Source organism: Pelophylax lessonae (genome assembly GCF_965119305.1).
Source record: "Pelophylax lessonae genome assembly, chromosome: 5".
In the NCBI taxonomy this organism is placed as follows: domain Eukaryota; kingdom Metazoa; phylum Chordata; class Amphibia; order Anura; family Ranidae; genus Pelophylax; species Pelophylax lessonae.
The window spans coordinates 170,233,636-170,250,091 of NC_138772.1; the positions used below are offsets into that span (position 1 = coordinate 170,233,636).

The 16,456-nt window shown below is 43.6% G+C and overlaps 1 protein-coding gene across 1 annotated transcript in view; it reads left to right on the forward strand.

Annotated features, from left to right (window-relative positions):
* CAPN7 (calpain 7) overlaps positions 1-16,456 on the forward strand; it is a 136,735-nt gene that overhangs the window by 48,449 nt on the left and 71,830 nt on the right. The window contains exons 5-6 of the mRNA XM_082257541.1: positions 7,323-7,532; positions 14,332-14,418. Coding sequence (XP_082113667.1) covers positions 7,323-7,532; positions 14,332-14,418 — 297 coding nt within the window. The remainder of the gene's footprint in view (positions 1-7,322; positions 7,533-14,331; positions 14,419-16,456) is intronic.

The following is a 16,456-nucleotide window of genomic DNA, read 5'->3' on the forward strand; positions in this document are numbered from 1 at the left end:
TTTTTTTTTTTAATTTATTTTATACTAGTAATAGCAGCGCTCAGCAAATTATAATGTTACTGTGATAGTGGGGCGGGCAATCTGACACTAACTGACGCTGGGGAGAACTGACTAATTGCCACTGACATCACCATTGCCAATATTACAGTGATCACTTTACTTTACTAATGACACTGGTCAGGAAGGGGTTAACATCGAGGGCGATCATGGGGTTAAAAGTGTACCCAACAAGTGTTTGTGTGTACTGTGTGCTGCTTTTACTTGTGATCTAGTTCTTTTTATTCCCTGCTTACCAGGGAATGAACAAACAAGGAGATCCCCTGTCACTGAACACAGCTTTGTGTTTACATTTACAGAGCTGTGTTTGGTTAAGCTCAGGGCCAGGACCCGGTGATCGGCATGTGCTGTGACGAATCACAGCATAGTAGGGCCGGTGGGCGCGTGCGCACCCCCCGCCGGAGCACTCGAATTAGGTACTAGGTATGTGATTCAGCGCAGGGAGACTGCTCTGCCGCAAGCGGTTAAAATGCTGTCGTCCTGAATGCATACTCACCCCAGTACCCTAACGTAGTGTGAACTTACCTGCTTCACGTCCAGATGTGCATTGCAGGTCACCATCACAAAGTAGAGCAATGAGGTAAATTAGTTAAAATAAGTTTATTAAGACAAATGACACACTTCAAAGACCAACACCAGAAAACCATAAACAAAGTAAGTTAAAAAATAAACGTGGCAGTGCAAATACCCCAAATAATAACTTAACTTGCTATATACAAAATGGAGGGAGCACATATGAGCAACACAGGACAGAAGACCAGGGGAGCAGGAAGCTAGATACTGGAAGCAGGGTACAGGGAGCTGGTCTCAGGGTCAGGGTACAAGGATCAGGAACAAGAATCAGGATTAGGCTCCGGCTCAGACGGGGATACGGCTTGTAGAAAGAATACTAAATCCCTGAACCTCAGGTAAGGGCGGGCTTATATACCCCCTATTAAAAAAGAATAGCGCAACCATGCAAAAGAAATGACTATCAAATATGGAGACAATCCATAAATAAAAATGGGGGTTTAGTCCCACCATATGGCCATATCGTGCTCAAGCCCACCACTGCGTCAAAGTACCCCATTATCAGTGGGTCCTACACTATCCATAAAAAAGGGGTGAATCCAGCCTCTCTTACCCTTGGAGACAACAATCCTTGCTGGGAAGGTGTGCTAATGCACTGCAGGGGACTCCTCCTATATCTACTTGATAGAGGACACCAATAGAGTACAGGTGTATGTGGGGGATGGGATGCTCAACCTCAGAAGTCTGGTCAGACCGAATACATAATAAACAAGCAAAAAATTGGGGGAGCAAACCCTGAACATGTATATCTAAAGCCAGTGCAGCTATGGACCAAGCAACATGTATATTAAAAAAGAATAACGCAAGGGTACAAGGATCAGGAACAAGAATCAGGATTAGGCTCCGGCTCAGACGGGGATACGGCTTGCAGAAAGAATACTAAATCCCTGAACCTCAGATAAGGGCGGGCTTATATACCCCCTAGCAGTCCACATCAGGTGCAGCCTAATTATTTCTACAGTCCAGCTGCTGAGAGACACCTGATAGAGGGCCACGGGAATTGCGGCCTTCGATTACAGGAACAAGAGTACCACCAGCAGGTGACCCAAGTAATGACACAGGTCCTGACACCAATATTAAAGTGATTGTAGAGGCAGAATGTTTTTTATCTTAATGCACTCTATTCTGTGCAGCAGCCCCCCCCCCCCAATACTTACCTGAGGTCCATCTAGATCCATCAATGTTGTAAGAGAGACTTGGCTGTCCAGGACTCCCCTCTTGGGCTGATATAACAGCGTGCCATTGGCTCCCGCTGCTCTTAGTCAAAGTCAGTGAGCCAATAAGGAGAGAGGGGGGACAGGTCTAGGCCACAGGTCCGTATCTGAATGGACACAGGGAGCTTCGGCTTGGCTTGGGTGCCCCCATAGCATGCTGCTTGCTGTGGGGGCACTGAACAGGAGGGAGGGGCCAGGAGCACAGAAGAGGAACCCGAGAAGAGGAGGATCTGGGCTGCTCTGTGAACAACCACTTAGCAGTTAAGTATAACATTAACAAAAACAAGACTTTAATATCACTTTAAAGTTGAAAAGAAATCGGGGACCCATTCTTTTAATCAGGGACAACATCAGGAACTTTTTTTCTCAGGAGCAGCCTCCTGAAATTGGGGACTGTTCCCTGAAACTGGGAACATCTGGTCACCCTATTGTTGCATTTTATTATGCTCCTGTATACATCAACCCTCCATGCTCTGTATTTGGTATATTTGCTGATTTGTTTAGAGCCTGCCTAAATGTCTTGTCACTGGGAAACTGCACACATAAAGAAATTAGTATCATTTTGTTCATTCCGTCTCATCACATTACAGTTGTCCCTGCCAGATTTTGTTCTACAAGGGCTTTTGTGGGGCATGAAAAAATATTCAATATCATTCCAATCTAAAACAGATCGGCAAGACCACGATTTTATACCAAGGATTTTCAACTAGGATTCCTCCAGTAATGAGCAAATTCTGCCTCTCAAGCAGGGGTTCCCTGAGACCAGAAAGATATTCCATGGGTTCCACTGTGTTGATAAGGTTGAGAAATGCTGATATATACTGCCTTTGTTCTTATTCAATAAGTGTAAATAAGAAGAGGGAATCCTATTTGGTTGCTATTGATTACTTCAGTTAGGAAAATACAATTTGGAAAGAAACTGACGGCCTGAATGAGTTTTTAAACAGATCACGTGGTTTGATGTCAGACATACAGTATCTCACAAAAGTGAGTACACCCCTCACATTTTTGTAAATATTTTATTATATCTTTTCATGTAATAACACTGAAGAAATGATACTTTGCTACAATGTAAAGTAGTGAGTGTACAGCTTGTATAACAGTGTAAATTTGCTGTCCCTTCAAAATAACTCAACACACAGCCATTAATGTCTAAACCGCTGGCAGCAAAAGTAAGTATACCCCTAAGTGAAATATTTCCGAATTGGGCCCAAAGTGTCAATATGTTGTGTGGCCACCATTATTTTCCAGCACTGCCTTAACCCTCTTGGGCATGGAGTTCACCAGAGCTTCACATGTTGCCACTGGAGTCCTCTTCCACTCCTCCATGATAACATCACGGAGCTGGCTGATGTTAGAGACCTTGCGCTCCTCCAAATTCTGTTTGAGGATGCCCCACAGATGCTCAATAGGGTTTAGGTCTGTAAACATGTTTGGCCAGTCTATCACCTTTACCCTCAGCTTCTTTAGCAAGGCAGTGGTCGTCTTTTAGGTGTGTTTGGGATCGTTATGTTGGAATACTGCCCTGTGGCCCAGTCTCTGAAGGGAGGGGATCATGCTCTGCTTCAGTATATCACAGTACAGGTTGGCATTCATGGTTCCCTCAATGAACTGTAGCTCCCCAGTGCCGGCAGCACTCATGCAGCCCAAGACCATGACACTCCCACCACCATGCTTGACTGTAGGCAAGACACACTTGTCTTTGTACTCCTCAAAGGGTTGCCGCCACACACGCTTGCAGTAATCCATGTCCTTAATCTGCTTGTTTTCCTTAAACTGTTTTCGGGCGGGCTTTCTTGTGCATCATCTTTAGAAGTGGCTTCCTTCTGGGACGACAGCCATGCAGACCAATTTGATGCAGTGTGCGGCATATGGTCTGAGCACTAACAGGCTGACCCCCCACCCCATTCAACCTCTGCAGCAATGCGGGCAGCACTTATACGTCTATTTTCCAAAGAAAATTTCCGGATATAATGCTGAGCACGTGCAGTCAACTTCTTCGGTCGGCCATAGCGAGGCCTGTTCTGAGTGGAACCTGTCCCGGTAAACAACTGTATGGTCTTGGCCACCGTGCTGCCGCTTGGTTTCAGGGTCTTGGCAATCTTCTTATAGCCTAGGTCAATGATGGCGAACCTTGGCACCCCAGATGTTTTGGAAATACATTTCCCATGATGCTCCGCTATACTGCAGAGTGCAGGAGTATCATGGAAAATGTAATTCCAAAACATCTGGAGAGCCAAGGTTCACCATCACTGGCCTAGGCCATCTTTATGTAGAGCAACAATTCTTTTTTCAGATCCTCCGAGAGTTATTTTCCATGAGGTGCCATGTTGAACTTTCAGTGACCAGTATGAGAAAGTGAGAGCGATAACGCCAAATTTAACACACCTGCTGCCCATTCACACCTGAGACCTTGTAACACTAATGAGTCACATGACACCGGGGTGAGAAAATGGCTAATTGGTTCCAATGTGGACATTGTCACTTAGGGGTACACTTACTTTTGTTGCCAGCAGTTTAGAAATGAATGGCTGTGTGTTGAGTCATTTTACAGGGGCAGCACATTTACGCAGTTATACAAGCTGTACACTCACTACTTTACATTGTAGCAAGGTGTCATTTATCTATCTATCTATCTATCTATCTATCTATCTATCTATCTATCTATCTATCTATCTATCTATCTATCTATCTATCTATCGGATAAGGAGATTTTGTCATTAACTTAAAAACAAATGCAGTTGTTCGCACAGAAAAGTCAGCAGTTGATAGAGCTGTGAACTCCAAAATCCATATGAAAATCTTTATTGCTACATGACAGTGAGGTAAAAGGGGCTAACGCATGTCGGCATATAGCCTTGATCACAGCACATGCGCTGTGATCAAGGCTATATGCTGAAACGCGTTGACTCTTTTTAACTCTGTCATGTAGCAATAAATATTTTCATATGGATTTTGGAGTTGTTAACTCAGTCTTTTTTTGCTAATTGCTACATGTAGTGGATGGAGGACATTTGAGTTAGGGCACCTGACTTTGGTTTCCACTTCTGTTTCATGAATGGTTTCTCCTTCGTGAGCTCTGCACCTGTATCTGTTAGCACAGAACAATCAAGTATTACAAATTCTTATTTGAAGACTTTTTTTTACTTTCCATAAATGCTTTATTGACTTGCAATGTGCCTTTGCTAGAAAATTTGACTACTCCAGAAGAGTCGGCTCCCTATCACATTACCTTTCCACATCTCTGAATCCACTGGGGCAGGTGACATCACATTCACACATTCACATTGTTCTCAACAGTAGTCTCGGTTCTTTTGGATGTCTACACAAAAAAGGCTTTCACAGTATTTATATTAAATGCACATATAATCTTATGAAAAGTGTTTTGGTGAAATTAATCTTCTGATGACAGGGTCTTTTTAAACATCATAAGGAAATGTGAACATTTGAAGTAAGGTTTTTATTGTTGTTTGTATCCCTGTTAGTAAGATTACTTCTCACTTTCTGTCCAGATAGGGAGGAGAAATCTGTCCACTGGGGAGCACAGAAATAAAATTCTGACAGAAAATCAAATCCTTCCACACTCTATCCATAAGTAGAAAATGATAATCTGATTTGTGCTTGCAGATATCTCCTATTAGTAAAGCTGGCCATAGATAATCAGTTGTTTTTATTTGGGCTGAACAACATAGTTGGTGGAATCCCTCCACCGGAACATTGTATTCTGACAACGAAATTCGGCTGGTCCCTGCTGAACCGGCTGAATTTTGATCCTCTATGGCCAGCTTTAGTAAGATGGCTTTAAGTCTATAGGGCTTTCAGCTACAAAAATGCTGATGGAGAACAGGGTTTATCATCACAAATACTAGATGGATAATTGCCCTCTAGAAGCCATGAAATATGGTGAAATGTTGTTAAATGTCTTAGATCCATGAAATGTGTTAAATATTTTATGATGGACCTGATTACTGACATTCTTACCTTCTGTAACTGAGATTGTCATAGACATGTTTTCCTTTATTAAGATAAATGATTAAACCACACACAGCACCAATCCAAATTAGGTTAGCTGTCATTTGAAATGCACCTAGAGGCTTTTTTGCTTCACGCATGTATGTGATTTTTGATCTTGCTTAGCCAGGGCTGTAAAGTGGAAACCTTAACCACTTAAGCCCCGGAAGATTTTACCCCCTTCCTGACCAGGGGGTATTTTGCGATTCGGCACTGCATGACTTTAACGGACAATTGCGCGGTCGTGCGATGCTGTACCTAAACGAATTTGACGTCCTTTTTTTCCCACAAACAGAGCTTTCTTTTGGTTGTATTTGATCACCTGTGCAATTTTTTTGATCATGCGCTATAAACAAAAAAAGAGCGTCAGTTTTGCAAAAATAACAATATTTTTCAAAATTTTTTATATGAAATTCCCCCAAAAAAAATTTAAAAATCCAAATTTTTCAACATTTTAGGCCAATTTGTTTTATGCTACATATTTTTGGTAAAAAAATCGCAAAAAGCATATTTTGATTGGTTTGCGCAAAAGTTATTGCGTTTACTAACTAAGGGAAAGATTTTTGTCTTTTTTTTTTTAATGCGTAATGGCGACAATCTGCGTTTTTTTTTTTTTTTTTTTTTGAGGGACTGCGACATTGCAGCAGACAGATCGGACCCTTGACTGACATTTTTGACACTTTTGGGATTACCAGTGACATTACTACAGTAATCAGTGCTATACATATGCACTGTTACTGTAAAATGACACTGGTAGTGAAGGGGTTAACTTTATTTGAGAGGGAGGGGTGGTGTGTGTCCCTAGGGGCGTGATTTTTACTGTGATTGGCTGTGGCTTGAAGTGTAGGAACAGTGATCAACGGTCCTACATAGTAGAACCGTATGATCACTGTTCTTACACAGGGGAGAATGACAGGCGGCTTGTTTACATCAGCCGCCTGCCTTTCTCCCGCTGTCCGTGACCGAGCGGGAGCACGCCTCCGTCGGCGCACGCTCGCTCCCCAGAGCCTCACAGGCTAGTGACGTACCCATACGTCACTTTGCCTGTGAGGGGCTGACTGCCACAGTATATGTACTTGCGGCGGTCGGCAAGTGGTTTTAAAGAGTTTGAGCCATTTTGGTTGTCGTTGGACATCTAACCCTGCCAGTGCCTTTCACACTTGTAGTTCCTTATTTTGAAACACGTTGATCCAATAAGACACTGTACCACTGCTACTTTTATCTTGGACTGTAGCACACTAGAAGAGTCCCTATCCTTTCCAGTTTCACAGCTGCTGACATAACAAAGTTGTTTTAACATTACTTACTACACTGTCAGGATCGTTATAAACCAGTTGGGTGTGTTGATAACAAAACAGTATTTACCTTTTAATTGCTGTGTTGTGTTGGCTGATATTTCCTGTATTTTATTTAAATGACAATGTATAATTGTTTTTCTTTTCATAAGTATTGCCTTATTTTGTGTATTAGGGCAGAATCCTTAAAGGAATCTATGTCAAAGTCTTCTGTTAAAGACAAGATATCTACCCCCAAGCCAAGCCAGCCAGCAAAACCATACCTTCCTCTGGGTCCAGACTTCAGCCTAAATGATAAACCATCATCTGTCAAACCTAACGTGACCTACAGTAGTAGTGAGCCAGCTCGCCAAAAATACACATCAGAGGAGATCGAAGTGCTTAGGTACAATCTTATTGTCTTGTTAACATTATTCACAGACATATGAAGGTGCGTGCCACATTGCTTAAACATCTTTACTATGAACAGCCAGAAACAACTTCATATACTGTTGGGATTAGGATCATTTGGGTGGTGGCCAAAAAGTTTTTACTGTACAGTTCGATTTTTTTTTAATGAGATTTGTCTGTAAAATATTTTCATACAGTGTCTTTCTTAAACTGGCCACAATCTGATTGTACAATTACTTTTAGATTTATCAACAACTATGTTTTAAAGGGCTTATTTTAATAATTTATAAAATTTATATCTACAGATTAGGTGCTCCAAATGAGATTGTTACGTCAGATATTATTGTATGTGGCCAGTTTGAAACAAATGAAGGTTTGACTTAAAATTGTCAGTTTGTATATCCTTCCTTCCTAGTTTGTATGGTAGAGTGAAGTTAGTCCTGTACAGGCAGAATTTCCAGGGAAAATGGTGGATGGTAAGAGATGTACAGTGCATCTGGAAAGTATTCACGGCGCTTCACTTTTTCCACATTTTGTTATGTTACAGCCTTATTCCAAAATGGATTAAATTAATTATTTTTCTCACAGTTCTGCAAACAATACCCCATAATAACAACGGAAAAGAAGTTTGTTTGAAATCTTTGAAAATGTATTAAAAAATTAAAATGAAAAAAAAAAATCACATGTACATAGGTATTCACAGCCTTTGCCATGACACAAATTGAGCTCAGGTGCATCCTGTTTCCACTGATCATCCCTGAGATATTTCTGCAACTTGATTGGAGTTCATCTGTGGTAAATGCAGTTGATTGGGCATGATTTTGAAAGCACACACCTGTCAATATAAGGTCCCACAGTTTAACAGTGCATGTCAGAGCACAAACCAAGCCATGAAGTCCAAGGAATTGTGTGTAGACCTCCAAGACAGAATTATATTGAGGTACAGATCTGGGGAAGGGTACAGAAAATTTTCTGCAGCAATGAAGGTCCCAATTAGCATAGTGGCCTCCATCATCTGTAAATGGAAGAAGTTTGGAACTACCAGAACTCTTCCTAGAGCGAGCCGCCCGGCCAAACTGAGCAATTTGGGGGAGAAGGGCCTTCAGTCAGGGAGGTGACTAAGAACCCGAAGGTCACTCTGACAGAGCTCTAGCATTTCTCTGTGGAGAGAGGAGAACCTTCCAGATGAACAGCAATCTCTGCCAAACAGGCCTGTATGGTAGAGTGGCCAGACGGAAGCTACTCCTCAGTAAAAGCACATGGCAGCCTGCCTGGAGTTTGCCAAAAGGCACCTGAAGGACTCTCGGACCATGAGAAACAAATTTCTCTAGTCTAATGAAACAAAGATTGAACTCTTTGGCCTGAATGCCAAGAGTTCTGTCTGGAGGAAACCAGGAAATGCTCATAACCTGGCCAATACCATCCCTACAGTGAAGTATGGTGGTGGCAGCATCATGCTGTGGGGATTTTTGTCAGGGGCAGGAACTGGGAGACTGGTCAGGATCGAGGGAAAGATAAATGCAGCAATGTACAGAGACATCCTTGATGAAAACTTGCTCCAGAGCGCTTTGGACCTCAGATTCGGGCAGAGGATCATCTTCCAACAGTACAACTACCCTAAGCACACAGCCAATATAACAAAGTAGTGGCTACGGGACAACTCTGTGAATGTCCTTGAGTGGCCCGGCCAGAGCCTAGACTTGAACCCGTTCAGATCTGAAAACGGCTGTGCACCAACGCTTCCTATCCAACCTGATAGAGCTTGAGAGGTCCTGAAATTAAGAATGGGAGAAACTGCCCAAAAATAGGTGTGCCCACCTTGTAGAATCGTACTCAAAAAGACTTGAGGCTGTAATTGGTACCAAAGGTGCTTTATCAAAAGAATTGAAAAAAAGGCTGTGAATACTTATGTACATGGGATTTTTTTTTCGTTTTTTTATTTTTAATAAATTTGCAAAGATTTTAAACAAACTTCTTTCACATTGTCATTATGGGGTATTGTTTGCAGAATTTTGAGGAAAATAATGCATTTAATACATTTTGAAATAAGGCTGTAACATAGCAAAATGTGGAAAAAGTAAAGCGCTGTGAATACTTTCCGGATGCACTGTACTTACCATCACTATGATTGCTCCACCAGTAGGTCCCACTAATGTTTTAATGCGGCACACATGAAAAAAGGACTATTGCCTTTTCTTTGTAGTAAGGAAACCACTAATAGACAAAGGTGAATAAAACATTTGTCACATTGGTATAACATATACTGATGCTTTACAAATCATGGAATAAACTGTGCCCACCCAGTTCCTGGTATGGGGAGTAGCTGTCCCCCCTCTCCCCCTGGAGGGTTTTGGGGTATATGTGGGCCCCTCCTTGGGACAATCGGACCCCCGGGTTCCCCTCCTTACTGTCAGGCACCCCTCATCTGTCCCCCATCTTAACCCCCCTCCACTTATGCTGGGGCTGTGTGGGTGTTCTGGTCCACCTCCTGGTGTGGGGGCAGGGCGCTATACTGACGATAGGTGCTGGGGGGGGGGTGCCGCCGGCGACCGGATGATCGGCTGTGTACGTGGGGGAGGGTAGTTGTACCTGGTGGGGGCTCCTGCCAGGGTCCCCCATCCTGCCTGGGTCTGTCCCTGAGGCCTAGGGATCCCCCCTGGGTCCCTGGAAGCCTCGTGGTGCCACCATTTTGGTGTAGACTTGTGTTTCTATGCACGGCGGCCATGTTTGTGTAGTCCGGCAGCCATTTTGCAGTAGTTTGCCATTGAAAATGAGGCAGCCATGACATTGGAGCCCTGTGGACGGCGATTGCGGCGGTGGTGGCCCCTCCTTATCCCCTGGTGCTGACTCCTGGATCCTTTTACTTCCTGATCGCAGTGTGTGCAGTGCAGATTATTCTGGTGGCTGCAGGTGCCTGCTTCTGCTGGGTGGTGAGTCTGGTGGGGTTCTCTCCCTCCCTGCTGAGGATCGCTTGGTGCTCTCTCTCCCTTGCAACTGGGTGGTGCTGCCAGTGCGGAGGGGGTGTCCCTTGCAGTCTTTTACACTGGTTTTGTGGGGTTTCCCTAGTGACTCATGGAGTCTTTGGAGCACATCTCCTTACCTGATCCCCTTTCTGAGGCTGCAGGGCTCTCTGGGTCCCAACCATTCATCGATGCACTGAGGGCGGTCCTGGAGTTATTTGTGTCCTGGGTAGAGGTGGCTTACAGGCGACGGGCTAACAAAAGCGCCCCCCGCCTTCCCCTACCTCACCTGTCTCATCAGATCCTGAATCTGATTCAGCCGCCGTGGACGTGGGTCACCCTGCTGGGTCTGCAACCACATGCCCGTAATCCTCTGATAGTGAGGATGCTTCCTCCATGCAACCGTGTGCGAAGAGGCGCTAGTGGAAGCACTGATTGTATCTGTGTGTGACACCTTGAAGATGGAGGACGCAGCTGCGATGGAGGCGCAGGTTCCCTTTGGCACTCACAAGCCATCCAGAGCGGCAAATGTTTTTCCTTTCCCCACATCATCATAAAAGGTCTCACAGGGCGGAAAAGTGCCTTTCATCCGCAGGCTACTAAGGGCAAGAAACCTTGTTGTAGACGTGGGACTTCCTTCTCTGCTCTTAAGAAGTTTTTTCGTCCCTCAGGTCTACTGACAAAGGCTTGAAGCCTTTCAGGGCCTCCTCTGGAGGATCAAAACAAACCTGGTCTGGCAAACCAAGAATGGGCTTCTCCAGACCCGTGGACAAGGCTCCTTAAGCATGAAGGTGCGCCCTCACCCGTATGAGGGGTGGGGGGATGTCTTTGCTTGTTTCCGGACCCGTGGACTTCCCTGGTACAAGACAAGTGGGTCCAGGAAGTCATTTGGTCCAGCTACAAGATCGAGTTTCGCTCTTGTCCCCTGGCAAGGTTCTTTCCTTCCAGCTTGTGCCTGTCCCCGGACCGCTTACTGGGTCTGGTTGAGGGTGGTACAAGACCTGCTGCTTCAAGGGGTGATTGTCCCAGTTCCGACTTTGGAACGTCTTCAGGGTTTTTACTCAAACCTGTATACAGTTCCCAGGAAGGAAGGCAAAGTGCGTCCAATCCTGGACCTCAAGGCGCTGAACTTCTTTGTGCGGTTGGGGGGATGTCTTCGTTTTTTTCAGACCCGTGGACTTCCCTGGTACAAGACAAGTGGGTCCAGGAAGTAATTCGGTCTGGCTACAAGATCAAGTTACGCTCTTGTCCCCCGGCAAGGTTCTTTCCTTCCAGCTTGCGCCTGTCCCCGGACCGCTTACTGGGTCTGTTTGGGGCGGTACAAGACCTGCTGCTTCAAGGGGTGATTGTCCCAGTTCCGACTTTGGAACGTTTTCAGGGTTTTTACTCAAACCTGTGTACAGTTCCCAGGAAGGAAGGCAAAGTGCGTCCAATCCTGGACCTCAAGGCGCTGAACTTCTTTGTGCGGGTGCAGAAGTTCAGAATGGAGTTCATTCACACGGTGGTGGCATCCTTGCGTCAGGGGGATTTCCTTGCTTCTATCGACATCAAGGAATATGTGCTTGTGACCAGAGCATTCTCTGCTTTGCGTTGAGAGAGGAGCATTACCCGTTTGTGACCTTACCCTTTGGTCTCACCTCGGGTCTTCACACAAGTGTTAGCCTCAGTGCTAGCTTTGTTATGTGTACAGGGGATCGCGGTGCTGGGCTACCCCTTCTGCAAGCAGAGTCTCCTTTGCTCTGGTGGAAAACCTGGAGATCACAATACGAACTCTGCGGGAGTTCAGCTGGATTCTGAATTTTCAGAAGTCTGTGCTGGTTCCCTCCACAAAGCTGGACTATCTGGGCCTGACTCTGGACTCAGCCTTAGCCAGAATGCTCCTTCCTCTGGACAAACTCCAGAAATTGCAAAGAAAGAAAGTGCTCTTGTTGCCTGGTTGGCTACTGTTTAGCCTGGGGAATTTTTTTGCTGCTCCCAACCCTCATGTTTAACACTGCTTTAGGACGTCCCAATGGTTATGAAGATCAGGAACTGTGTCTATAAATGAACAAAAGAGAAAATGGGATTTTTGACAGACTGTAAAATCAATTTCTGTGATGTTCATTGATGGACACAGCACCCACCCCTCTGTGGAGTTGTAATTCTTCTGACACTGCTTGTAACAAAACTGAGTACCTATAGCAGGAAGAGGGAGTATACCCCCTGGGACTGCCAATAGGCGTAGCTAGATTATTTTTCTGCCTAGTGTCCTACTCCTGTAGGGGGCAGTATAACCCAATGGTTATGAAGTTTATGAACTGTGTCCGCCAATGCACATCAGAGAAATGGATTTTACGGTAAGTCAAAAATCCCATTTCTCTGCTTCATTGTGCAGCAGGCTGTAATTTTCACTTCCAGTAAAAAATGTAGAACAACCTCTTAATACATCCATAGCAAGTTAGTTAATTTTAAGTAACACTCCCTCACTCTGAGACACGCAGAAAGACGTCAGCGAGTGAGCTGAAATGGCCCTTTTTTAGAGTACAGAAACAGATAATACAGTTTAAAATCTTTCTAATGAATCCGAAAAAAAAAAAAAAAATAAGACCTATACTAGACAATCCAATCAATACCACAAATGCTGCATAATAAATATGAAAGATCAAGTTTTATGCTTACAAAACTTAATTAAAACCATTAAAACTAAGTGCAGGGCCCAGCACAAATATATAATATAAATACATGCAGTTCCATATATCTCCACATAAATTCTGTATTTGCATCAATAATGTATTCAAATTTGGCATGTATAACAAGAACATATAGCAAGATCCCCTTTTAGGATGGATGCTTTTACTACAAAATGGCACAAAAATCTAATTTTGTTAACCCTAGTACTGCAGAAATTGCACTAATATATACAGTTAAGCTGAAGGAGATAGCTTTTATTTTTTCTGTACTAAACTAAGTTTCACTTTTCGCCTAAGTTCACACCTTTGCGCGCTGTGCATGCTGCGTTTGTGCTGGCACAGCAGCCCATTCATTTGAATGAAAATAAGGGGATGTGTTGGGCGCTTGTGCCAAGGAGAAAGGTCCCCAATATATAGCAAACAACAGTCAGTTGTGATGATCAGTGACTTCTGAAGCATATAAAACGATGTTGCTGATGTTAACTCAGGGAAGCTCTGGCAGGCAAAAGCTAGAATCCCGCTGACAACAGAAAGAAAAAACAGGTGCCGCTGAGTGTAGCATGAAATTTAATGGCATGACATACATGTAAACTCACATAGGGATGCTTTAATCTGTGTCTCCTGGATCTCTTCCTGCGCACTGTATCCGCCTTCCGACCGACCAGCAGCCGGGTAATGACGATGTCAGGAAGGGCCGTGGGGGAGCTGGATCAAGCGGAGGCAGCGGTGAACCCCAAGCCTTCCTGGATATGACGTAACGCGTTTCGGAGCATGCATATAGAGCTCCTTCCTCAGACGAATGGGCTGCCATGCCTCACAAAACGCAGGGAAAAGGTCCCTGCACCTTTCCAGAAATCGCAGACTGCACGGACACTGCATTGCAGTGCAGTGCAGTTTCCAGTGCGGAAGGCGTGCCATTAAGATTAATGGCACCCGCCCGCGAGTCCCGTGTTTTGTGTGCGGGTGGTTGCAGCTGCGGGACGAAGTGGCTTCCACCCACATAAGTGTGAACATAGGCTAAGGATAAGTTCTGCTTTTGAACATGTTACAAGTTCCACCTGCAGTACATTTCATGAGAACTAGAATCACTTGCATTATTGGTGAATATCTAGCTTTAAATATATTCAGTTTCTTTCCACACTAACATTTTTCTTGCTTCTTGCAGAAAAACCTCAAAGATCAACGGGATTGAGTATGTGCCATTTATGAGCGTCGACCTCAAGGAACGTTTTGCCTTTCCCATGCCATACTCGTAAGTACATCTTATGGGGTAACAAAATGAGTAGAAAAAGGCTGGAAGGATATTGCAAACATTCAAAAATAATGGCTTGGTTGAGGTGACCTAATCACTTTCAGGTTGGAAAATGAATGTTCGAGCCATGGCACCAAAAGCTAATGTCGGCATACTTACTGCATACTACTACCAGAAGACTTGTCCTGACTAAAGCGTAGTGGCAGGAGCACCTTCTAGGTCTATCAGAAGAAGCCCGGCAGGGTATCTTAGCCATAAAAAGAAATGTAGTAGCGCCAAACACTATAGGCAAATAAAATCATCCAAAAAAGTCCAAATAAAGTCCATAAAGGGAAAAAAGACGAGATCCCAGATCCAAATTGTGCAGGTAAAGGAAAGCTAGCACCCAATCGTGATGTGTACTCATATGCGCTTACCAGAAATCAATATAATCAGAGCGATGTATGAATCCAAAAGAAGCAAGATGGACCACCAAAATGTTTCAGGGATTCCAACTCAAAATGATCTGATATGCTGACACCAGTAGGGTATAGATAGCCTGATATAGGAAGTATCGCCTGGGCTTGCTGCAAGTTGATCCCAGCTCCAGTACCTCAACACAAAGGGGAGGACAATAGTGCAGACTGTACAGGATAACATTTATTGGTATAAAGAAAGGTACTCACACATATCGAAATGTAAAGGAGCATGTATCCTAATGAAATTCCGCGGTGTAGGGTAGCGTGCTAATCGTTCCCGGGTTGCCTGACGCGTGTCGTCAAAGAAAATGACATCATCGTTCATCAGGCGACCCGGGAACGATTAGCACGCTACCCTACACCGCGGAATTTCATTATGATACATGCTCCTTTACATTTCGATATGTGTGAGTACCTTTCTTTATACCAATAAATGTTATCCTGTACAGTCTGCACTATTGTCCTCCCCTTTGTGTTGAGGTACTGGAGCTGGGATCAACTTGCAGCAAGCCCAGGCGATACTTCCTATATCAGGCTATCTATACCCTACTGGTGTCAGCATATCAGATCATTTTGAGTTGGAATCCCTGAAACATTTTGGTGGTCCATCTTGCTTCTTTTGGATTCATACATCGCTCTGATTATATTGATTTCTGGTAAGCGCATATGAGTACACATCACGATTGGGTGCTAGCTTTCCTTTACCTGCACAATTTGGATCTGGGATCTCGTCTTTTTTCCCTTTATGGACTTTATTTGGACTTTTTTGGATGATTTTATTTGCCTATAGTGTTTGGCGCTACTACATTTCTTTTTATGTCTATCAAAGTTTTATCTACTTTTTAGTTGGCTGCCTACACCTTTTTATTCACATTTATGTGTATTTTTATATATTTATGTGATTAATTTGATTTATTTGTGAGTCCAATTGTCTGAGCGCAGATATCCCACCCCTTTTTTACTTAGGGTATCTTAGCCACCACCCCCTTTTTGTAGTGTCCTCCACCAATAAACCAGTCAAGTTAAAATATTTGCATACAAGCTACACTCCCTATCAGTTATTTAAAATGGGCAATTTACCTGCCCTGGCTTGTCTTAAATGCATAATATACTCAGGCATATTCATTCAGATGACCTGGAACTTCCTGCAATATGAATCTTGTGGTCTAAGATTAACAATGTTTTTTTACTATCAATATAAAGTTCAGACTTTGTGCTCCGCCAATACCAAAATCAAAGTGAATCTGCTGCTGCTATAAGGATCCTGAATTTAGAATCCAAAATAACTGTAACTACAGAAAAATGTGCGCTGTCTCTCACACCAAAAGGTGAACAATTCATATAAATAAAAAAAATGCAAAGATTAAACAATGTTTCATATAATGTACAAAATCGCAATGAAAAGTAAAAAAGTTGCTGAAAAATACACAAGTACCAAAATTATCAATTCATATTTTCGTTACTAAAAGTGTAGACAACGAAATTCATGATTTAATGGTAAAGTGTCCACCCAGGTGCTGGAAAACGCGCTCAGTACTCAAAAAGCCCTAAAAGGTGCTTCTTAAACCAAGAGGCCTCTT